Below are 24,315 nucleotides of genomic sequence, written 5' to 3' on the forward strand. Positions count from 1 at the left end.
CTACATAGTATTAAAAGATACTTTAAAGCTATTGTAGTCAACACTGTAGTCTTATTACAGGAATAGATGAATATATCAAACAAAATATGAAGTCCAGAAACCAACTCATATAATAAAATCAGTATCTCAGGTGGCATGGTGGTTAGGCTGCTGGACTCCCACATGGCCAACTGTGGTTCAAATTCCAGACCTGGCGGCTTGCTTTCTCACTTTTCTCTGTCTCTGGTGAATTAAAATAATAATAGCAATAATAAATAAAATTAAATAAATAATTCTTTTTAAAAAACAGTATCTCAAAACAAGAAAAGGACTGAGCTATTTGGTAAATAATACTGGAAAATATGACTATACATTTGAAAATTAGATTCCACACCACTTCACATCACTAACAAAAGGGAACTCCACAAAGAAAAAATAATTATATGTCTTTTGGGAAAATATGTACACATTTCTTTTGGGTACTGTATTACTCTGCTAGGGCAGCCATAACTAACTACCACAGATGGAGTGGCTTAAATCAGGGATCCCCAATCCCCAGGCCACAGGCTGATCTGTGGCTTGTTGACCACATCTGGCTTACTACTTGGGGGTGGGCAGCAGGCTAGTGAGCAAGGTTTTGTCTATGTTTGTAGCTGCTCCCCATCACTAGCATTGTTGCCTGGGCTCCATCTCCAATTGGATCAGTGGCGGCACTGAATTCTCATGGGACCACAAACTCTATTGTGTGATCGCTTCATTGCATATTGCAATGTGGTAGTGGTGAGACTGGGGTACATGGTGGATGCAATGTGTTTGAGTCATCCCTTTCTCCTCTTCATCCATGTGTCTTCCACAAGGCCAGTTTCTGATGCTGGGAAGGTTGGGGAGCACTAGCTTAAATGAGAAAGACATATTTTCTCACAGTTCTGGAGGCTGGAGGTCTAAGATCAAGATGTTGGGAGATAAGGTTTATTCTGAGGACCCTGTCTTGTAAATGGCCACCTTTTCTCTGTGTTTTCACATTTTCTTTTCTCTGGGCACACATATCCATGGTATCTCTGCGTGTTCAAATTTCCTCTTCTTATGAGGACATTAGTCATATTAGATTAGGGCCCAATCCTGATGACCTCATTTTAACTTGATAACCTCTTTAAAGACCCTATCTCCAAATGCAATCATATTCTGAAGTATTAAGGTTAAGACTTCAACAAATGAACTGAGGAGAGAGATGGACATGATTCAACCCATACTGACCAGCAACGTATGAGAGTTCTGGTTCCTTCACATCTTTACCACTTGGTATGGTCAGTCATTTTAATTTTGGACTTTTTGATGTACATAGAAGTTTTTTTTAATATTTTAAAATTTTTTATGATTTCCTGGGACCAGCGGTTGGCATAATGGCTGTTGCTGGACTGCTATGTAGTTGATCACGGTTTGAGTCCCGGACCCGGTGGCTTAAACTCACACTAGGCGCGTGTGCGTGCATGCGTGCCCAAGATCCTGAGAGGAGAATGGAGGAGAAGGGATTGCGGTATGGCCTTCCCCCCTGGGGGGTGATTTCTCACTTTCTGTCTCTCTCTGTCTGTCTGGCAAGCACATGCGCCCTATAGCAAAACCTCTCCAAAAAATAAAAAATAAAAAATAAAATATTTTATGATTTGATATTTACTTTCAATAATTGCACAACTCTATATTGCATAATATGGTTTTTCAAAGTGTGCACACAGTATGTGACAATCAAATCAAGGCTACTATCATGTACATAATTTTCAACAGAGAACTTTGCAATCTTGTATCTGGTAAGTTTTTTCCCACACACCCTCTGCCATCTACTTCTCTCCCATATTGTTTCTGGTATCTACACTTGTCCTCCCTACTTTTATAGCTTCAGATCTTTCAATTTCTGCTATAAAATGCATTCAGTATATATGAACAGGATCTTTAGGGTGTGTTTTTCATAGTCTAGCTTACGTCATTTAGTATGAAATCTTCCATGTTTATCCATTTTGTGTCAAATGTCAGGATCTCATTTTTCTCCCTTCTTTTTTTTTCTTGGTTGAGTGGTATTCCATAGCATACATGAGCCACAGTTTTTCAATGCAGTCATCAGTTCTTGGGCACTTAGGTTGATTCTATGTCTTAGCAACTATAAATAATGCTGCTATAAACATGGATGTGCAAGTGTCTTTCTGACTGTTTTCTCTTAGCTTGAGTAAATACTAAGGAGCGGGATTACTGAATCTTATGGTAGCTGTATTTGTAGATTTTTGAGGAACCTCCATATTATTTTCCACAATGGCTGTATTAATTTACATTCCCAGCAACAGTGTAGGAGGGTTCTCTTTTCATCACAGACTCACCAACATTTGTCATCATCTATTTTTTTTTTTTTAGCGAAAGTTCTGCTATAGGATGCATGTGCTCACTGAAGAGATAGAAAGAGAGAGACAGAGAGATAGAAAGAAAGAAATCACTCCCCAGGGGTGATGGCCACATCACAATTCCTTCTCTTCCATTCTCTTCTCAGTATTTAGGTTATGCACACACATGCATCCAGCATGAGTTTCAAGTCCCAGGTCCAGGACTTGAACTGTGGTCAGTCATGTGGGAGTCCAGTGACATAACCATTACATCTGCTGGTCCCTATTTTTTTATCATAGCCATACTGATTGGGTTAAGTGGTATCTCATTGTGATTTTGATTTCATTTCCCTTATAATAAAAATGTTGAACATTATTCATATTTTTTTTGGTCATATGTCTTCCTTAGACAGTTGTCTGTTTAGTTCTTTTGCCTTTCTTTTCTTTTCTTTTTTTTTTTTTTAAGATTTTTGCCATAAGGAGTGTGCACTCATTGGAGAGAGACAGATAAAGACAGAGAGAGAGAGAGGGAAAGGGAGAAATCACTCTCCATGGGGGATGGCCATGCTGTTATTCTTTCTCCTCTATTCTCCTTTCAGGATTTTGGGCATACACACACATGCTCCTAGCATGTTTTTCAAGCAGTCAGGTCTGGGACTTGAACTGTGCAGTTGCCAATGTGGGACCAGTGCCGTAACCACCATGCCACTTGCTGGTCCTCATTTGCCCATTTTTAATTTGATTATTCTTTTTTGGTGGGTGAGTTGCTTGAGTTCCCCATATATTTTGGTTATTAATCCCTTACCTGAAGCATAGTTTGCAATTTTTTCTCCTATTGTGCACTCTAGTTATTTTCTTTGCTGTGCAGAAACTTTTTAGCTTGAGGCAGTCCTGCTTGTCTATTTTGCTTGTCTTTTAGGTATCTTATGTAAGAAATCTTTCCTATGTCAATGTATGCAAGTGTTTCCCCTGAGTTTTCCACCAGTAGTTTTATAGTTTGAGGTTTTACATCTAGATTTTTGATATATTTTGAGTTGATTCTTGTTAATGGTGAGTGATAAGAGTTCGGTTTCATTTTCTGCAGGTGGATATCAATTCTTACAACACCATTTGCTGAAAAGACTTTTTTTCCTGCACTGCATTGTCTTGTACCCTTTGTCAAAGGTCAGTTGACTGTATGATTTAGAGTTTATTTCTTGATTCTTTATTTGGTTCCATTAGTCTATGTGGCTATATTTGTGCCAATACCATGCTGTTTTGTTTTTTTTTTTTAGAGGTTTTCGCTATAGGGTGCGTGCGCTCACCAGACAGAGAGAGACATAGAGACAGAAAGCGAGAAATCACCCCCCAGGGGGGATGGTCACACCACAATCCCTTCTCCTCCATTCTCCTCTTGGAATCTTGGGCATACACTCACACGCGCCCGGTGTGAGTTTTAAGCCACCGGGTCCGGGACGCAAACCGCGGTCGACTATGTGGGAGTCCAGCGACATAGTCATTACGCTAACTGCTGGTTCCCCATGCTGTTTTGATTATCACAGCTTTATAATCTATTTTAAGGTCAGGCAGTGAAATGTCTCCTACTTTATTCATTTTGCACTTTGGTGAAACAGGGCCTCTTATGATTCCAGATAAATTTTATGATAATTTTTTCCCTAATTCTGTGGAAAATGTCACAGGCAATTTGATCAGAATCACACTGAACTTGTAAATTAATTTGGGTAGAATTGACATTTTGATTATATTGACTTGTCCAATCCAAGAACATAGGATATCTTTCCCTTTTTTTCTGTATCACACTCAATTTCTTCTTTCAGTTTTTCATAGTTTTCCTTGTAGAGGTCTTTAACCTCTGTTGTTAAGTTTATTCCTGGTTTTTGTTTAGTTTTGTTTAGTTTAGAGAAATTTTTGCTATTAGGGTGTGTATGCTCACTAGAGAGATAGAGAGACAGAGACAGAGAGAGACAGAGAGAGAAAGCAAGAAATTGCTCCCTGGGGAGGAAGGCTATGCCATGATCCTTTCTCCTCTGTTCTCCTATCAGGATTTTGGACATGCATGCACACACGCTTGGCATGAGTTTCAAGCTGCTGGGTCTGGGACTCAAACCATGGTCAACCACATGGGAGTCCAGCGCCTTAACCACTATGTCACCTGCTGGCCCCTATTCCTGGATATTTTATTCTTTCTTTGGCTGTTGTGAATGGTAATAGAACTGGCATGGGTGGTTCTCTGGGGCATATGCACCCTGCTGCTGCGTTGGTAATAGAATAGGAGGCATACATAGTTGTGAAGCAGCCAAGGGAGCAGAGAATGGGAACACAGTGACAACTTGTTTGGGGAGCTTGTAGTGTAGGTGAACTTGCTATGGCAATGGGTCCAGAGTCCGAGACATGGACAAATCAATGTAGCTGCAGAACCTAGGTGTGAAGTGTAAGTTGGCTTTGGCTTGGGGGTTGGAGCACACAGCAGTGTAGGAGAGGTGGTGACTCCTTTCTGAAGCTGCTCGTGTTTTCTTTCTCTCTCTCTCTCTTTGGTGATAAAATTTTAAAATATTAATAATAAATAAAATAAATAATTCTTTTTTTAAAAAGTTATTAAAGTAAGACAAGGTCATTAGAGTGTGCACTAATCCAATCAGACTGGTATCCTTATTTGAAGAGCAGATGAGGACTTAACACAGCACATAGGAATGTCTTGTGAGGACACAGGGAGAAGATAGCATCTACAAGCCAGGCAGAGAGGCCTCAGAAGAGACCAACCCTGCCAATATCTTGATTTAAGACTCTTAAATGAAATATCTGTTGTTTATGTCGCTCAATCTGTGGTATTTCATAATGGCAGCCCTATCAAACTAATATAATGTATGTATGTATTTATATATGACTATATAATTATCATGAAAATATGTTTTAAAATGGGCTTCCTGGGCAGGTATGGGATGATTGGTAAAAAGGTGTAATAAAAAGGAAAGAGCTACCAGGTAAATATTGAAAGGAAAAAAAGTGAATGAATTTTTAAATGTACACTATATGGTCACATTTATGCATTTATTTATATATTTTAGATAATGTTATTGTTAAAGAAACATGACTCCTGCATGGCACATACATTTATTCATTATCTGGACTCAGTTTGGTGGCATTAGTTTCTCTTAATCTGATACCCAGTGAACTCAAGTGCTGCTTTACTCACTGTGCATAATGTTGGAAGCTTGGAACTCTGGATCCTCGGGCTGCACTCCAGCTGCACTGGGGAGGAAGTGCTGCATGTTCTCTGTGAAGTACCAGCTTTGATTCTCGTCAAACACAGAAAATAATACAACATTTCTCTTGTCTGACATCATCTGCCAATTATAATTTATAAAAAGGGGGAGAAATGCTATTAATATTTTCAGACAGGAACTAACAATCTATGATGGAAGTGATGGCATGCAAGTGATGTATTTTCTCTTTTGGTTCAATTAATTTCTCCTTATGGTCACTATATGGCATGTACCAGGGCTTTGGAGTGGGGGTGAGTATGTTTAGAGCAAATGTGTCCTCAGGGAAAGCGAGTGATAGGACCTACTAAACACAGTCTCTAAATCAGTCTATAAGCTGGTTTTTTGGCACAACCTGTAGCCTCATTCCCTCCATGTTCAGTTTAGAGGATTTTAACTCTTAAAGACCAAAGGAATTATTCAGTGTCTTTCAAGTGAAATAAGAGTAATGCCTTTCCTAAACTTCCATCTAATATCTGCCCTTCTACAAGGCTACCAATCTATAAAACATTAAAAATAGAAAAATAAAAGTCAAATAACAAAGATAAGGCAAGCTTCAAAAAAATCTTGTAGAACAATAATACCTTAAGTTTTCTGTTTAACATATTTTCAAATTTTTTGAGAAGAGTGGTTCATATATGAGCCAAATTTATGGATTAGTCACTTGCTAATAGAACCTGCTAAAATTTAATGCACCTCACTATTATGTATACATTTTAATTTGCACAACCTATAGCTACAGAAACCAAAATGCTGAGGAGAGGAGACTGGAGAATATAGAGGGATATTTCAGATCTCTTCCAAAAACTGGCAGAAAGATTACAATTAAGAAAAATATCAGGACAAGTACTGGATAAAATGTATGCTTCTCTGATTTTATGTGTCACATATTTTCACTAAAGTTCATGTGCTTTACTCTCTAAACCAATGAAATGTTCTCAGACTAATATAAATCTTATGTATCATAAATGATCAAATGGGCATATAGTCAAGCCTCGGTAATATAGCAGGGAGTTATCCTGGAAACTAGCAATGAATATTTGTGATGAACCAAGTTTTCCTTTTTCAGATAATTTTTTAAAGAAATATTTTAACTTCATTTATTTTTTTCTTAATTTGACCAAAGAGGAATAGAATAAGATAGAGAGAGAAACAGAGAGGGAAAGTGAGAAAGCAAGCTCCCAGGTCTGGGACTGAAACTGTGGTCGGCCATGTGGGAGTCCAGTGCCCTTAACCACCATGCCACCTGCCTGCCCCAGAGAATTTGGTTTTATTTTTTAAAGCAGCAAAAATGGTACAAATTCTAAACAAATTGTGAAAAAATTTGTATCTTTCCCTGTATTTAGATCAATAAATATTTATTGAGCTCTTACTAAATGTCATGCATTGAGCCAAATGCTGCAGATATGTTAATTTTGAGTTGTTTTGGGGTCACTCAAATGAGATGTCTAGGAGAAAAGCCTACACTGTAGATATAAATTTGTGGGTCACTTAAAATATATGGTAATTGGACATGTAAAAAATAGGCAAAATCACCTGGATAGAGCTAAATTTCAGTCTGAGTATGGGTATCATAAAAAGTAATATAGGAGTCTGCACTGGTGACTAGGACTGTATTGGAAATCTTGGAAGCACTGCCAACATGTCAGACATGGGAGAAATTGCTAACCAACTCCTGGATGTGAACCTTCATGAGAATCAAAGGTTCATTGTCTGAGATCAGTTGATAACTTTATTTGTGATTGTTCAGGACTTTAAATATTACCAGTTCAAAAAATTTCAAAAAAAAGTAAGAAGTTTTAAAGCAATTTGAAAACTTGGCTGGAAAATGCCCAAGTTTAGACCCTCCAAAACTATGGAAAATTAATACCAGTTTCAAGAAAAAATAAGTACAAAAGATAAATCAGAATTCAAATAAAGGCAAAACTGAGAATGCTCAAGGAGACAAGCCAGATGAGAGAGATGTTAAAAAGAAACATACAGCCAACTCATCTTTGACAAAGGATACCAGTCAATCCAGTGGGAAAAGGAAAACCTTTTTAGCAAATGGTGCTGGAAAAACCAGGTATCCACTTGTGGAAAAGATGAATCTGAACCCCTATCTGTCACCATTAACAAAAATCAACTCGAAGTGGATCAAAGATCTAAATCTAATACCACAAACTATAAAACTACTGGTGGAAAACACTGGGGAACCTCTGGGAGACATCAGGATGGGCAAAGCCTTCTTAAATAAGGACCCTCAAAGCACAGGCAATAATCCCCCAAATAGACAGGTGGGATTACATCAGATTAATGAGTTTCTGCACAGCAAAGGACACTGTAATTAGTGTGCATCAACAACCCTCGGAATGGGAGAGAATTTTTGTTACCTGTGCCTCAGATGAGGGACTGATAACCAGAATACACAGGAAACTCAAGTGGCTTACCCAGAAGAAAATTATTAACCCAATTAAAAGATGGGGAAATGAGCTGAATAAACAACTCTCTGAGGAAGACATATGAACAGCCAAAAAGCATATGAAAAAATGCTCAACATCCCTCATTGTAAGGGAGATGAAGATCAAAACCACAATGAGGTACTACCTAACCCCAGTCAGAATGGTGAAGATTTAAAAAAGTAATAATGGTAAGTGCTGTAGGGGATGTGGTGAAAGGGGAACACTCCTACACTGTTGGTGGGAATGTAAATTGGTCCAGCCACTGTGGAGAACGATAGGGAGGTTCTTCCAAGACTTTCAAATAGAACTACCATATGATCCAGCAAAGGTTATTGCTTAGACCCAAGAGTCTCCACTGAAGAAATGTCACACATTTTGGACCCACAACTCTCAGGTCAACTCTTGCCTAAAAGATGCTCAGACTTTGTGCTCCTCAACCTACTGACATAATAGTTGATCCAATGTGTAGAATGGGGGTAATATCAATAGAGGGGGTTACAGAATGGTCTATCTTTTACCATATTGCAAGTGATAATAATCCATTGGCTGTGAATCAAGGAGAAAATAACATCTCATTTTTATTGACCAAGAGTCAAATTAAAGAAGGCAAACTCTCTTGGGGCTTGCCCATAGATGCTGTTCAGTGGGATATCTGCAATCTGCTATTGAGAACTGGTTCTGTGGATATTATCATAGCAGATATGCCATTTAGGAAAAGGATGGGCTCCAAGAAGAGAAACTGGAACCTTTATCTAGCATACCTACGAGAGATGAGCCATGTCTGTAGACCTGGGACAGGATGATCTGTCCTACTTACTCAGGATAAGAAATGCTTTACCAAGGCATTATTTGGAATGGGACTATAGTGAAAGGTGCACACAGTCTGGGTGAACACATGGGATCTTCATGCTGTAGTTTATCTTCTGAAATGCACACCTCAAGCTTTTGCTTATCCTTCAGAAGAAGATGGAGGAAGAGGAACTCCTTGGTAATGCAAAGAGGAAAGATGATTAATTATATTTGTACTTCATAATACTGGAAAGTCAGCACAAAGGACTTGCTTTCAGCAAAAAATAGTATTAACAGAAGTACAATATGCGCTATTTTAAACCACTTCAAAGCTCTTTACCCTGGTTAGCAAAAGGTGTGAAGGTAATGCAATGGAAATTAAGAAGTCTTAGAGAAAGGAGATTTTTTTCCTTGGAGCTGTTTTGAAAGGGGAGTTGAGGAATATTAGTACTTTTCTTAAAATGCTATAAAGATGCCTAGTGAAAAGCCTACTAAAGTGCTCTGCAATTTGAGTTTAGAATATATTTACAGCCTGCTTTTTATTATGTCAAGTAGAACACTATCCTAGCCTCAAGAAAAGGCAGAGATCATAACCACAGCAATTTAGGTCACATCTTACTGCCTCTGTAACTTTGCTATTCAGTTGCCTGAGTCTCGGACTCAGCAGCTTGAAACTCACAATGAGGGTGTGTGCATGCATGCCTAAAATCTTGAGAAGAGAGTGGAGAAGGGATTGGTGGCATGGGCATCCTCTCTAGGGTGTGATTTCTTGCTTTCTGTCTCGGTCTCTCTCTGTTTGCTGAGTGCATGCTCCCTATTGCAATTTTCTCTCAAAAAAAAAAAAAAAAAAGAAAAGAAAAGAAAAAAAAGAAAGAAAAAATATGCCATCTGTTATTTACATTAAAACAGAACTAAAGGGAACCAGCAGTTAGTGTAATGGCTATGTCGCTGGACTCCCACGTAGTCAACCGCGGTTCATGTCCTGGACCAGGTGGCTTAGAACTCACGTCGGGCGTGTGTGCGTGCGTGCCCAAGATCCCGGGAGGAGAATGGAGGAGAAGGGATTGTGGCGTGACCATCCCCTCTGGGGGGTGATTTCTCGCTTTCTGTCTCTATGTCTCTCTCTGTCTGTCTGGCGAGTGCACGCGCCCTATAGCGAAAACCTCTAAAAAAAAAAAAAAACAGAACTAAATAGAGGATTATAATTTATCAAAGGGCCCATGATGATTTTTTACTGTAAGTAATAGTATAGGATATTTGTATTAGAAAATAATAGTGGATACTTTGATAGATGAGGGATGGGTTTTGGTATATACAGATGTATAACTTTTCAAAGCCAAAACACAAATATGTTTATGTTAAAATTTTGTTATGTTAAAATTTATGTTAATTATGTTAAAATTTTAAAATAATAATAACATAGGGTCCAAGCTCTCCTATCTATGCAGCAGGCAAATTTATAGCATTGAACTCAAATTCAGTAAATGTGAATTACACACAACCCAGATAATTTATTTTATTTGGCCTAAATTGCAGAATACTATATTTTCTGCATGTATAGGAGGAATGCACAGTGAGAGAATATAGAAAATATCTGGATTGGGAACCAGCAGTTAGCGTAATGGCTATGTCTCTGGACTCCCATGTAGTCGACCGCGGTTCGCGTCCCGGACCCGGTGACTTAAAACTCATGCCGGGTGCGTGTGTGTGCGTGCCCAAGATCCCGAGAGGAGAATGGAGAAGGGATTGCGGCATGACCATCCCCCCATGGGGGGTGATTTCTCGCTTTCTGTCTCTATGTCTCTCTCTGTCTGTCTGGCGAGCACACGCGCCCTATAGTGAAAACCTCTCCAAAATTAAAAAAAAAAAGAAAATATCTGGATGTTTATATGCGTCTCATTCCATTTTTAGCTTCAAACATAGAACCTGGGAACAAAAGGACTCACCTGGTTTCCTCTTTGGTCTACAGACTCTTTGTAGCAGATGAGGAGAGGGCCAATGAGTCCTGAAGCTAGATCTTTCTCTGGGTTAATGGAACTAGACTAATAGCGGGTCAGGCATCGAGGATCTGATTTAGTTGGTCCATCTTCTACAGTCACTGTCCATTTATATTTGAATATTTCTCCTGGCAGAATCGGCAGATCCTTCAAATATTTTACACCTAACCCACACCCAAACCAAAAATAGCTCAATCAGCGTATAACAAATGCAAAATGATAACCATGTTGTTATTTCAGTGGTTCTAAGAATCTATAAATACAGATGAAACTTATCAGTAAGTGAAAATTGAAATTTCACTTATTTTATTAAAAATTTATTTTTTTCTATGAGTGAGAGAGACAGAAAGAGAGAGAGAGAGAGAGAGAGGGGAGAGACAGCACCTCTAACAGGGTCTCGACACTGTGATTCACCCTCAGCCTCAGCCAACCCCAGATTATGGGCAAGCACATTTCCACTATATACTCAGAGAGGTTTCTAATTCTTAACCAGGAACTTTCCCAAGTGGGACTGACTTGCAGAGCATCACATTTTAGCACTGTGCTGCCATCTGACCCTTAAAACTGCACCTATTATAAATTTAATATTCACACAATATTTTTACAAAAAAAATGGGTTAAAGAAATTTTTTTCTAGCATGATTGAATTGAAATCAGTAACTTTATCTCTTATTACAAATACATATAATAATAATTTTAATTTACATTTTCAAATTTGTTTTAATTGACATAGAAATTTCTTATGTATTTATTGTGCACAACACAATGTTTTTAAGTATATTAAGACTGAGGCATGGCTAAATCTAGCTAATTACCAAGCACTACTTCACATAGTTACCAATTTTGTGATAAGAACACTTAACCTCCACTCTATTAGCATTCTTTTTTAGATTTTTGCCATAGGGCATGTGCACTCAGCAGAGAGTGATGGAGAGAGGGAAAGTGAGAAATCACCCCCCGGGGGGGATGGCCACGCCACAATACCTTCTCCATTCTCCTCTAGGGATTTGGGCACATCCATGCCTGGTGTGATTTTTTTCAAGCCATTGAGTCTGGGACTCAAACCCTGGAACCTCCTACAGAGTCCCCATGCCCCAGATTGTGGGCACATGCATGCATGCCTGGCATGTTCAAGAAAGTCTCTGTATGCGAACCTAAAGCTGGCCCATGCAGATGAGTCTTCAAGAACACTGAATGACTACTGTGCAACCACCTGACCCTCTCTTAGTATTTTTGTTTTCTGGGAAGCACTGAATTCAACTTTTTTGTTTTGAATATTCAGCATTTTTTAAACATCTAAAATACATAGATAAAAATGTTCAAAGAAGAAAGAAACTCCCAAATGCTCAAAAAATGAGAGGCATTAAAGTCAGAGTGTTAAGGTATAGTTGATTATACAGTTGAGTGTGAGTTTCCCCAGAAAAGAATTCAAATCAAAGTGGCATTTTCATCAGTAATAATGAACATTGGAAAAGAGTAGATGGAAAATTATTTATAACCAGCCTAGCTATACATCACTGGATACTAAAGGACTCAGAAAGTTTACTATGTACCATGCATTTAGAAGTTATTTGAAGATATACTTCAAGAAAAACAAAAGAAGAAATTTAAAAAACAGAAATGTACAAGACAAGAGAGTTAATCACACTAACCTACACGTCCAAAGGAGGAAAAACAAAGACATTAGATTTGTCACCAGGCCAGGAAAGCATCTAATACAAATTAAAACAATAAATTGTGAATATCTTTAAGCACTAAAAAGATTTAGATACTAACAAATAAATGGAATTATTAAGAAGCTGAAGAACCTAACAGATATGGTGAAGAAGCATGCATTTCTTCTAATAAGAGAGAAGACTCCCTGACCAGCACAGGCAGCAGCCAGAGCAACCACAGCCTGAGCCCTGGTCTCTTTCCCCCTTCCTCCTTCTTCTCCTTCACACCTGCTTCTTCCTTAGCCCACTCGTCCCTATTGTTCCCTCCCCCCATCGCCCCACCTCCTGCCCTTCCCCTTCTCGTCAGCTCCCCTTCTCCCCTCAGTCGCCTCGTGCCTGCAATGACCAAAGACTTGACCACTCAAAGTCCAGCTCCCCAGAACACTGCTAGACATGAACACCAATGAGACTGAAGGTGGATTCAATGTCACTCTCAGCATCTGGCTACTTCTGCATGGCAAGGAAGTTGGTAGTATCATTGGCAAGAAGGGAGTATCAGGGGACCAGCAGTTGGTGTAATGGCTATGTAGCTGGACTCCCATGTAGTCAATCGCGGTTCAAGTTCCAGACCCGGCGGCTTAAACTCACGCCGGGTGCATGTGTGTGCATGCCCAAGATCCCGAGAGAAGAGAGGAGAAGGGATTGCTGCATGGCTATTTCCCTTTGGGGGTGATTTCTTGCTTTCAGTCTCTCTGTCTCTCTCTCTGTCTTTCTGAAGAGCCCACGTGTCCTATAGCAAAACATCTCCAAAAAAAAAAAAAAAAAAGAAAGAAAGAATGGAATATCAGTTAGGAAGTTGCTCGAGGAGAGTGGTGCACGTATCAACATCTCAGAAGGGAATTATCCTGAGAGAATAATCACTTTGGCTGGACATACTAATGCTATCTTCAAAGCTTTTGCTATGATCATTGACAAACTGGAAGAGGACATTAGCAACTCTATAACCAATAGCACAGTTGCCAGTAGACCCCCAGTCACCCTGAGGCTTGTGGTCCCTGCTAGTCAGCGTGACTCTTTCATTGGAAAAGGTGGTGCTGGCATGATCAAGGAAATATGAGTACAGGGGCTCAGGTCCAGGTGCTAAGGGGATATGCTCCCCAGCTCAACTGAATGGGTCATCACTATTGCTGACATTCTGCAACTCATTATTGAGTGAGTCAAACAGATCTGCTTGGTCACATTAGAGACTTTCTCCCAGTCTGCCCAAAAGATGTGACCATCTTGTACTAGCTCAAGCTGTTCAGCTATCCTGTTGTCTTTGCAGATGATCAGGACAGGTACATCACAGGCAGCGACACTGCTAGCTTTCCCCACACCAACCCATCCATGTGCCTCATCCCTGACTTGGAGTGACTACCTCTAGAAGCCTATATCATTCAAGGACAGTATGCCATTCCACAGCCAGATTTGAACAAGCCGACAGATTTGATAGTTGGCAATGCAACAGTCTCATTTTCCCATGATGCATGGAAACACCAGATTCAATGGCTTTGAATCCATCTCTCCAGAGGTGAAAGGCTATTGGACATGTTTGGATGCATCTGGTCAGGCTACTTCTCATGAACTAACCATTCCAAATTATTTGATTGGCTGCATCATTGAATGTCAAGACACCAAAATCAAAGAGATCCATCAGATGTCTGGGGCGCAGGTCAAAATTGCGAACCCAGTGGAAGGATCTACTGATAGGCAGGTTACCATCACTGGGACTGCTGCCAGCATTAACCTGGCTCAATATCTAATTTATGTTTACATTTTCAATAAATGTATATAAACAAAGGACGAAAGAGTTATTTAAAATAATAGCACAAAATATAGCTCTTTACATGGTTAGTTTTATAAAACTAACGGTATATTTGGCAGCAGTTAAGAAAAGGAAGGGTAGAGGAGGGAAAAGGGGAAAGGGTACAGTTGTTAATGCCCTTTGCTTATGGAATATGGAATCAAGAGATAGTATCTAATCATGAACATATAAAAAATGAATATTTAGTATATTTGTAAATTTCTAATGATAGCCAATTGAGGAGCTAAAAACATTGATAAAACTAAAACAGCTGGAGTGGGAAGAAGCATGATGCTAAATCCTCACTAAACACAAAATAATTAAATATATAGTGCCTAATAGTGTAAAACAGACTCAACCATGATGGTGCAGGCATTAGGGTGGTGTTGAGAAATACTAGAAATCATATAGAAAGTTTCTAGGTTGAGTCCTGGGTATGCCCATGTTCCTCCTGGCTGGCTACAGGACTAGAGGGAGGAATACAATGTGAAGATCCTGTCAAGGGTACCTGTCTCTGTCTCTGTCTCTCTCTATTAAGAAATAAAAAAGGATTTGGCAACCAGCAAATCATATGTGGTTAAAGCAACTGGCTAGCTGCATGGCTGCAGTCCTGGACCCAGCAGCTTGAGAAAAATGCCTGGTATATGTGTGTGTTCGCCCAGAATCCTGAGAGGACAATGGTGGAGAAGGGATTGAGGCATGGCCATTCCCCATTGGGTGTGATTTCTTGATTACTCTCTCTCTCTCTCTCTTACTCTTTCTGGCAAGTATATACCCTCTAGCAAAGTTTTTAAAAGAGAGAAAAAGAGAAAAACAAAAAAGGATTAGGAATATTCTCCCTTTATCCAATGAGGATATGTTTCAAGACCCTCAGTGAATGCCAAGTGAATATGATCGCTGTCTCAAAATATTTTGTTGTACTGTACCATGGGTAACTGAAACCACAGAAAACAAAACCACAGAAAGTAAAATCAAGGATAGGATTAGGACCACTGAAGACTTTCTACCCAGACTTCACCCTCCTGTCCCCAGATCTAGCCAAGAGCCAGGACAAGCCAATCAGCATCCATCTATATCTGAGTTCTGAGTAGCCCCATTCAGGGATTAGGACCACTGAAGACCTTCTGCCCAGACTTCACTCTCCTGCCCCACAGATCTAGCCAGGAGACAGGTTAGAGCACCCTACTTATTCTCTCTCTCTTTCCATCACTCTCTTTTTAATTTTTTATTAATTTTTAAACTTCTAAGCACTTTGCTGTTTTTTTGTCTTGTTAATTCTTACCTTTTCCCCTACCCCCATAGGAAAAGCCAATCAGCAGCCATCTATATCTGAGTTCTGAGGAGCCCTATCTGCGTGGCATGGTTTTAATTTTTGCTTGCAATTTTTTTCTTTTTCTATTTTTCTGTCTTTTCTCTCTCTCTCTCTTCCTTTTCCTTTTCCTTTTCATTTTACCTTGCTCACTTTTTGGCTCAGCCTCCACACACTGAGTTTCTAGACAGGTCTAGGTGCTTAGTAGCCAAATATATGAATACTTTTAGGGTCAGATTAATCTTCTTTTTCCATGGAGCAGCTGCACAAAGGGAGAAAAGGGGTACTGTTTAAATACTGCAGGTCACCTCCTCCTGCATTCCTCTGAATGCTCAGACTTAACTCCAAAAACTAGGGAAAAAAACATGTAAACCATCAGACCAGAAACCACCACAGAGGGACAAGAAATATGAGAAACCAAAAAAAAAAAAAAAAAAAAAATCTCTCCTCAAAGGGAAAAGAAAAACTCCTTTTCTGGGACCAGCAGTTAGTGTAATGGCTATGTCACTGGACTCCCATGTAGTCGACTGCAGTTCGAGCTCTGAACCCGGTGGCTTAAACTCAAGCCAAGCGCATGTGTGTGCGTGCTCAAGATCCCAAGAGGAGAATGGAGGAGAAGGGATTGTAGTGTGGCCATCCCCCCTGGGGGATGATTTTTCACTTTCTGTCTCCCTGTCTCTCTCTGTCCTTCTGGTGAGTGCACGTGCCTCATAGCAAAAAAAAAAAAACCCTCTCCAAAATAAGAAAACAAACAAACAATAAAATAAAATAACTCCTCTTCCTCCACACACAATAGAAGGTAACTCATGGAAATGTCAAATAAAGAATTTAGAATATTCATAGTGACAAAGCTAACAGAGATGCAAGAGAAGAGAGACAAAGAAATCCAGAAAACACAGGAGAAATGAGACAACAAGTTCCAGGAGGTGAAGAAGTTCTTGCATGATCTTAAAGAGGAGATATACATCATTAAAAAAAAAAAAAAGAATCAAAAAGAATTGTTAGAAATGGAGGCTGTAATACAGGAAATCAAAATCTCATTGAAAGTACTAAAAGCAGATTAGATCGTGTAGAAGATCAAATCTCAGATGTAGAAGATAGAATCTCTGACCTAGAAAAAGTCGCCAAAGAGACTGAGAAAAGAACGCCCCCCCCAAAATGAGAATAACATATGAGTAATACTAGATACCATTAAATACTCAAACATCTGGGTCATTGAAATCCCAGAAGGTGAAGACACTAATAAGGGCATTGATAATCTATTATTTGAAATCCTATAAGAAAACTTTCCAAACCTAGAGAGGCACTCAACTATCCAAACCCAAGAAATACAAAAGATCCCACATAGAATCAACCCAAGAAGATTTTCCCCAAGGCATGTCATAGCTAGATTGATCAAAACCACAGACAGAGACAAGATACTAAAATTGGCAAGAAAAAAATGTCAAGTGACTTTCAAAGGATATCCCATCATGCTAACGTTGGACCCCTCATCAGAAACAATGCAAACAAGGAAAGAATGGGAAAATATATTCAAAGTGTTAAGTGAAAAACAACTCCAACCAAGAATACTATATCCAGCAAGATTTCATATGGGAAAAAAAAAGACAAAAACATTCTCAGATAGACAAAACCCCCCAAAATTTACCAATACCAGAGCAGCTCTCCAAAAAGTGCCAAATGGAGGGACCAGCAGTTAGTGTAATGGCTATGCCACTGGACTTCCATATAGTCGACTGCGGTTTGCCTCCCGGACCCGATGGCTTAAAAAACTCACACCAGGCGCATGTGCATACGTGCCCAGGATCCTGAGAGGAGAATGGAGGAGAGGGGATTGCAGCGTGGCCATCCCCCCTGGGGGGTGATTTCTTGCTTTCTGTCTCTCTGTCTCTCTCTCTGTCTGGGGAGCACATGCGCCCTATGGCAAAATCAAAAACAAAAACAAAAACAAAACAAAACAAAACAAACAAAAACCTCTCCAAAAAGTGCCAAAGGGAGTGCAATACCAGGAAATCTAAAGTCAGACACACAGAAATAAGAGTACAAAAAACAACCAAGAGAATGGCCAGCCTAATGATAGGGACAAGTCCAGAGTTGAATTTCAACTTCCAGAGTTTAAATGGAAAGATCAGACCACAGTAGCACTGGAAATTCAATAGAAGAGAGATTAATTACATGAGACTGAACTAGTGAAATAGAATTTTTTACTTTAGACTAAAACATAACTGATTTTCTTCGATACTTAGATTTCCATATTTAAGGATTTTTGTTTTCTCCAGCTGTTGATAGGTTCATCTACCTACTGTTTGAATTGAATCCTAGTCTTTTATCTGGTTTTTAGTTTTAAGCAAATTTCTCTTAACATTTTTTATTTTGATCTATTAAAAACTAAAACTGTTTTTCTTTAAATTAAAAAATACTTATAAATACCTATTTAATGACTACAGTAAACTATCTAGCACCAGGTAGGTGCTATTTTATAATATGTTCACTTTACTCACTGAGGTCCATGCCTAACATCAGACATGTGTTCAAAGATATGTATATATTAGCTGTGCTAGTGAAAGTTTCTAAACTAATTAAGATCTTTAGTGAATCAATAAAATGTGAAAAAATAGTAAAATCAAGGGTAAGTGTGGGAGAAGGACTACTTTGCAAGTAATTCTTTTTTTATTTTTTAAAATAATTTTTTATTAACTATTTATTTATTTACTTATTTTAATTTGACTGGAGAAGAACAGAGTGAGAGAGAGTGAGAAAGAATGAGAGAAAGGGAAAGAAGTGAGAAAGCAAGCCACCAGGTCTAGGACTCAAACTGTGGTCATTCACGTGGGAGTTCAGAATCTTCAATCACCATGCCATCTGGTGGCCCCACAAGTAATTCTTTAGAGATGTATGATAGATGTAACTACCAAATATGTAAAATAGAAATATGGCAATACTAAAATTAGTGAAATAGAATTCAGGTTAAGGAGCATAAAAGAGAATCAAGAAGGATATTTTTATTGATAAAAGGTACAATCCAGGGAGCAGCAGATGGCATGGTGGTTAAGGTGCTGGACTCCCACATGGCTGACTGTGGTCCAAGTCCTGCACCCAGCAGCTTGAAAATCATGCCAAGTGCATGTTCATGTGTGCCCAAAATCCCAGGAGGAGAATGCAGGAGAAGGAATTGCAACGTGGCCATCCCTCTGGGGTGATTTCTCTTTCTCTCTTTTTGTCTCTCTTTGGTGAGTGCACACACCATATGGCAAAAACCAACCAAACGAACAAACAAAAACTTGCAACTCATGAGAACAACATGCCATGAATCTCTAAACAACAAACACAATAGTAAATTAAAACTGAAATAAAAAGTAAAGTGATTACTAGACATCAAAAGTATGGAATGGAACCAAAGTCTACTGAAAGAAAAAAAATATGACCTTATATGACAGAAAAATTAGTTTTAAGGTTTTAGAGTATTTGTAGTAGTTGTGGTGGAAAGGTGTCAGTCTAATTGGCTGTGCAATATTTCACAACCATCAGTAGGTAAGAGCAATAGCACATCAGGGATTCTTCACCAAGTTACGTGAGACACTGCCTATGGATTCCTAGAATTGATATGTGATAACTTTAGACTGGAGCTCAAAGACCTATGTCAACAGCTAGGGAAAAGACCAGCATTTTTTTGGGGGGGAGAGATTTTCACTATAAGGCGCGTGTGCTCGCCAGACAGAGAGAGACGTAGAGACAGAAAGCGAGAAATCACCCCCCCAGGGGGGATGGTCATGCTGCAATCCCTTCTCCTCCATTCTCCTCTCGGGATCTTGGGCACGCACGCACACGCGCCCGGCGTGAGTTTTTTTAAGCCACCGGGTCTAGGACGCGGACCGCGGTTGACTACGTGGGAGTCCAGCGACATAGCCATTACGCCAACTGCTGGTTCCCCAAGACCAGCATATTTTTTGAGATACTTTTACTGTAAGGTATGTGTGCTCGGTATGGCCATGCTGCAATCCCTTCTCCTCCATCTCTTCCTGGGATCTTGGGCATGTATGCACACATGCCCAGCATGAGTTTTAATCCTTCAGGTCTGGGATTGGAACCATGGTAGACTACGTAGGAGTCCAGTGACATAACCATTACACCATCTGCTGGTTCCATGATCAGCATAATTCTAGTTATTATTTATATTGTGACCTCATCTATAAAAGTAAGACACTGAAACTATACGTACCTTTTGGCAATCTGCCTGAGTGCAAAGGTTTGACATCAGTGATTCCATGAGGGTAGATGTTATATGGTCGGCTTGCTTGATTCTTAAATATAATCTGAAAGTGTAAATGAGATATAAGAACAAGTCCTAAGACAACTGGGATCAATAAACACTGTGACCTATCCCCCCCCAAAATAAAAGCTGCCTATATTCACATTATAGGAGTTTGAATTTAGATAAAGCTCAAAATGTTTGTTCTTTTCATAACATTGCTCAGATAACTATTATACTTAGGTTCCTTGTCAAAGATTCTTGTCTGTTTCTTTAAAAAATTTTCAATTGCTTTAGAAAATATTCCCTGTAACTTCTTAGCATTAATAGAAATTTGGACCCCTGCTGAGGACACTGCTTCCCCTGAGATTTCCCCATCATTTGGGCACTAAACTCTTCAAAAATAAAGAGGGAGAAAATGATTTTAGGTGTTAAAATTTTCACTGAATTAGCTTGCAGTAGGGAAGGGAGGGCTCATGAGAAAAATTTTAAAGGATACAGGAATGCATGTAAATAAGGGGAAGAGACTATAGGATTGTATACCACAGCAGAGTAAAAAATGTGGACAATTTTAACACATATTAAAACAAAAACTAGTAGAACAATTATCAAATGTGTACAGTATAATGCAATGTTTAGTGTCGAAGAGGATGAATATGTGTATTTCCTTGATTTGATTATTATACACTGTATGCATGCTTTTAAAAACCTTACTATACCCCACAAATCACACATCAAATGTATGTAAACCAAAAATAATATGTATTTTTTGTGAATGGTCAAATGACTGAGCCATTGTGGCACAGCTATGATGCCAGTACCCTGCCATGCTGAAAGTCATATGACGACCGTGGTTATAGAACCCAGGTCTGTCTGAAAAGCACCCTGCGTGCATGCACAGTTGCTCAGGATCCTAAGGAACTCGACTTGGGGAAAGAGGACTGTGGTATAATGGTACTTGTCAAGGGTGCTTTCTTCCTCTCTCTCTCATAGGCACACACATACTTTCTATCATTAAAAATGGGCAAAGGACCTAAACAAACATTTCTCCAAAGAAGACATCAAAATAGTCAACAGTTATATAAAAAGGTGCTCAATATGGGACCAGCAGATGGCATAGCATTTACATCGTTGGACTCCCACATGACCTAATGTGGTTTGAGTCCTGGACCTGGTGGGTTCAAACTCATGCCAGGCACATATACATGCATGCCTAAGATCCTGGGAGGAGAATGGAGGAGAAGCAATTGCAGTTTAGCCATCTTCCCTGGGGGCTGATTTCTCACTTTCCCTCTCACTGTGTCTGTCTCTCCCATCCCTGAGCACACATGCCCTAAGACAAAAGCCTCTCAGAAACAAAAAAAGGTGTTCAATATCATTAATCATCAGAGAAATGTAGATTAAAACACTATATGAGATTATCACCTGATACACATAAGAGTGGTGGTTATCAAAAAGACAAGAAATAACAAATGTTGGCAAGGATGTGAAAAAATGGGAACCCTAGTGCACAATTGGAAGGAATGCAGATTGAAACAGGCACTATGGAAAACAGTGTGGAGATCCCTAAAGAAATTAAAACTACTACTGCCATATGACCCACCAATCCCTTTTCTGAGTATATACTCAAAGAAAGTGAAATTACCACCTTGCAAAGATATCTACACTCCCATGTTCATTGCAGTACTGTTTGCAATGTAGCCAAGTTATATAAACAACCTAGGTGTCCATCAACAGGCAAATGGATGAATAACATGTAGTATATACAATGGAATATTATTCAGCCTTTAAAAAGTGCATAGTACCATTTGCCACCACATTCATGGGCCTGGAGAACATTATGCTAAGTGAAATAAACCAGACACAAGATGAAAAAATATGACATGATTTCACTTATACTAGGAAATATTTAAGAAAAACCAAAGAAAAAATAAATGAAGAAAGAAAAGAAAAGAAAAAGAATATCGGTTACCATTAGTTGAGGAGGGGAGGAAATAGGGAGATGTTAAGTGAAAGGATACAAAGTAGTAGGTTTCAGCTGTTCTTGTCACAAAAAAAGTAATCACATAAGATGATAGGTTTGTTAATATGATTTATGATTTTAACCATTTTACTATCTGTATCCCATAACATCAGGCTGTAAACCTCAAATGCATACAAATTAAGTTTATTTTAAATAGATAAAATATTTATTTGTGTAACATTTATAATTTTTTGAAGATCCTGTTCACTGGAGATAAGGCTGAATTACAAAGTATTTTAGAAGCTGAAAACTCTCTAAACTTTTTCTTCTTACCCAACCTTGGATCTTACCAACAGTGTGTCTCCAACTTCCCCATAAAGTAAAGGTCCGAGGATTCCTGATTCATACTGAATAGCTTCACGAGTCTTAAAGGTTTCATCTGTGTATGCCATAAATCGGACTTTTTTGTACTTTCTACCAATACGCTGAGGACCATTGTTCAAATATTGGCTCTTATAACTTCTGGATGAGAGACAAAAAGATGAGGCGTTGGAATGGAAAATTCTAGGTAGGCTAAAATCCAACTATAAAATAGCTAATAGGATTTTATCAAGGCAAGGAGTGAGAAAAACACAAATGTCTCAGATGCTTAGCTATGAAGATGTCCAAATACGTTTGGCTTGTTTTGGTTTGGTTTTGTGTTTTTAGTTTTTTTGCTATAGGGCATGTGCATTTGCCAGAGAGAGAAAGTGAAGAATCACTCCCCACCACCCCCCAGGGAGATATCCATGTTGCAATCCCTTTTCCTTTATTCTCCTCTCAGGATTTTGGGCACACAAGCACAAATGCGTGGTGTGATTTTCAAGTTAACAGATCCAAGACTCAAACCACACAGTCAGTCATGTGGGACTCAGTCACCTTAATATTCATGCAACCTGCTGGCCTGATCTCCAAATATCTTAATGCCTTTGTCATTTGATTGAATACCTGTACCTAACCCTAAACATGGCTTAAGGGTTTGTTGGTTTGTACACCTGGGGAAAACCTCTTGAGTATAGGGGAGAGATGGTACTGAGAATCAAAAAGAACTTACTAGGTTGGCATTTACAGGTGGTGTAGCAGTTAAGGCATTGGACTCCCACATGGCCAGTCACAGTTATAGCCCTGGACTTGATGATGGCTTGAAAATTATGCTGGGTGCATGTGTGCATGTCTAAAATTTCAGGAGACAAATGGAGTAGAAGGGAATGTGGTGTTGTCATCCCCCCAGAGGGTGATTTCTCACTTTCTCTTTCACTGTCTCTCTGTGGCCGGCACACATGCACTATGGCAAAAATCTCAAAATTAAAAAAAAAAAAGGAAGGAACTCACTTGTCGTCAGGAGTGAGAACAGAGGGTGCATAGTCCCAGTCTTCTTCTTCAGCAGCAATATAATGTACCCAAGTTTTAGGATACTTCTTGGCAACTGAGCGAATTTGGATAAAGGAAGAAGAACTGTCCTCATCAAACTTGAGCACATCCATTTCAGAATCATCAAGATCATCATCATAATCTTCCTCTTCTTTATCATTTTTCATCCGTAGTTGGGATTCCTCTGGGCAGCTATCTACTTTGACATAAGCTTCCATGCCATCTGGAGTCAGACAAACCAAACTAAATCAGACTCCTACAAGACATTTTTAATCTTAACTTCTATGACTTCTTTCTCTCTTGTTTGACCTTCTAAACACGCTCCTAAGTGCTCTCTTTCTCCATACCAATACCCCCTTCTTTCCACTCCCCTACATGGATTATTTTTTTCTATATAAATTATGTAGTATGTGCTAGATTCTTCCTCTGGTATTTGTACTCAACACTTCCAAATTGCATGTTTTCCGTGTGTATTTCACCTTATTTTCAAAACTTAATTAATTTGCTCTAATAATACATATGAATATTTCTCTTCTGGAACTGGCTATGAGCCTATCACTCTTCCATACCAAAATTCTAAGCAAGCATACTTGAAGAACTGCATATTTTCTGAATTTGGAAGTCCATGCTAGAGGTAGAGGAACTCCCCATCCTCATAGTCATCTAATGATATTTACATTTATTCCATTAGATTATAATACAAATCATTGATTTAATAACAGCTTATCAGGAAAAATGTTAGTGTAGATATAAATTTTTTACTTTATTTGTTTTATTTTATTTTTAAATTTTTTTTTACATTTTTCCACAAACATTTACATTACATATCAAAAAATTTAACTCATACTCCATAGTTCTTGAAAGTTAATAAACAACTTTCGGGAACCAGCAGTTAGTGTAATGGCTATGTCGCTGGACTCCCACGCAGTCAACCACGGTTCGCATCCCGGACCCAGTGGCTTAAAACTCATGCCAGGCGTGTGTGCGTGCGTGCCCAAGATCCCGAGAGGAGAATGGAGGAGAAGGGATTGTGGCATGACCATCCCCCCTGGGGGGT

At 39.1% G+C, this 24,315-nt stretch overlaps 1 protein-coding gene and 1 pseudogene across 1 annotated transcript in view; one reads left to right on the top strand and one right to left on the bottom strand.

The window, feature by feature from the left end:
* Positions 1–24,315, bottom strand: part of F8 (coagulation factor VIII) — a 192,227-nt gene that overhangs the window by 98,745 nt on the left and 69,167 nt on the right. The window contains 5 exon segments of the mRNA XM_006171065.1: positions 5,536–5,686; positions 10,779–10,993; positions 19,856–19,949; positions 22,199–22,370; positions 23,220–23,481. Coding sequence (XP_006171127.1) covers positions 5,536–5,686; positions 10,779–10,993; positions 19,856–19,949; positions 22,199–22,370; positions 23,220–23,481 — 894 coding nt within the window.
* LOC102501986 (poly(rC)-binding protein 2-like) lies at positions 12,938–14,318 on the top strand (annotated as a pseudogene).

This window comes from Tupaia chinensis, unplaced genomic scaffold, assembly GCF_000334495.1.
Source record: "Tupaia chinensis unplaced genomic scaffold, TupChi_1.0 Scaffold149248_1, whole genome shotgun sequence".
In the NCBI taxonomy this organism is placed as follows: Eukaryota; Metazoa; Chordata; class Mammalia; order Scandentia; family Tupaiidae; genus Tupaia; species Tupaia belangeri.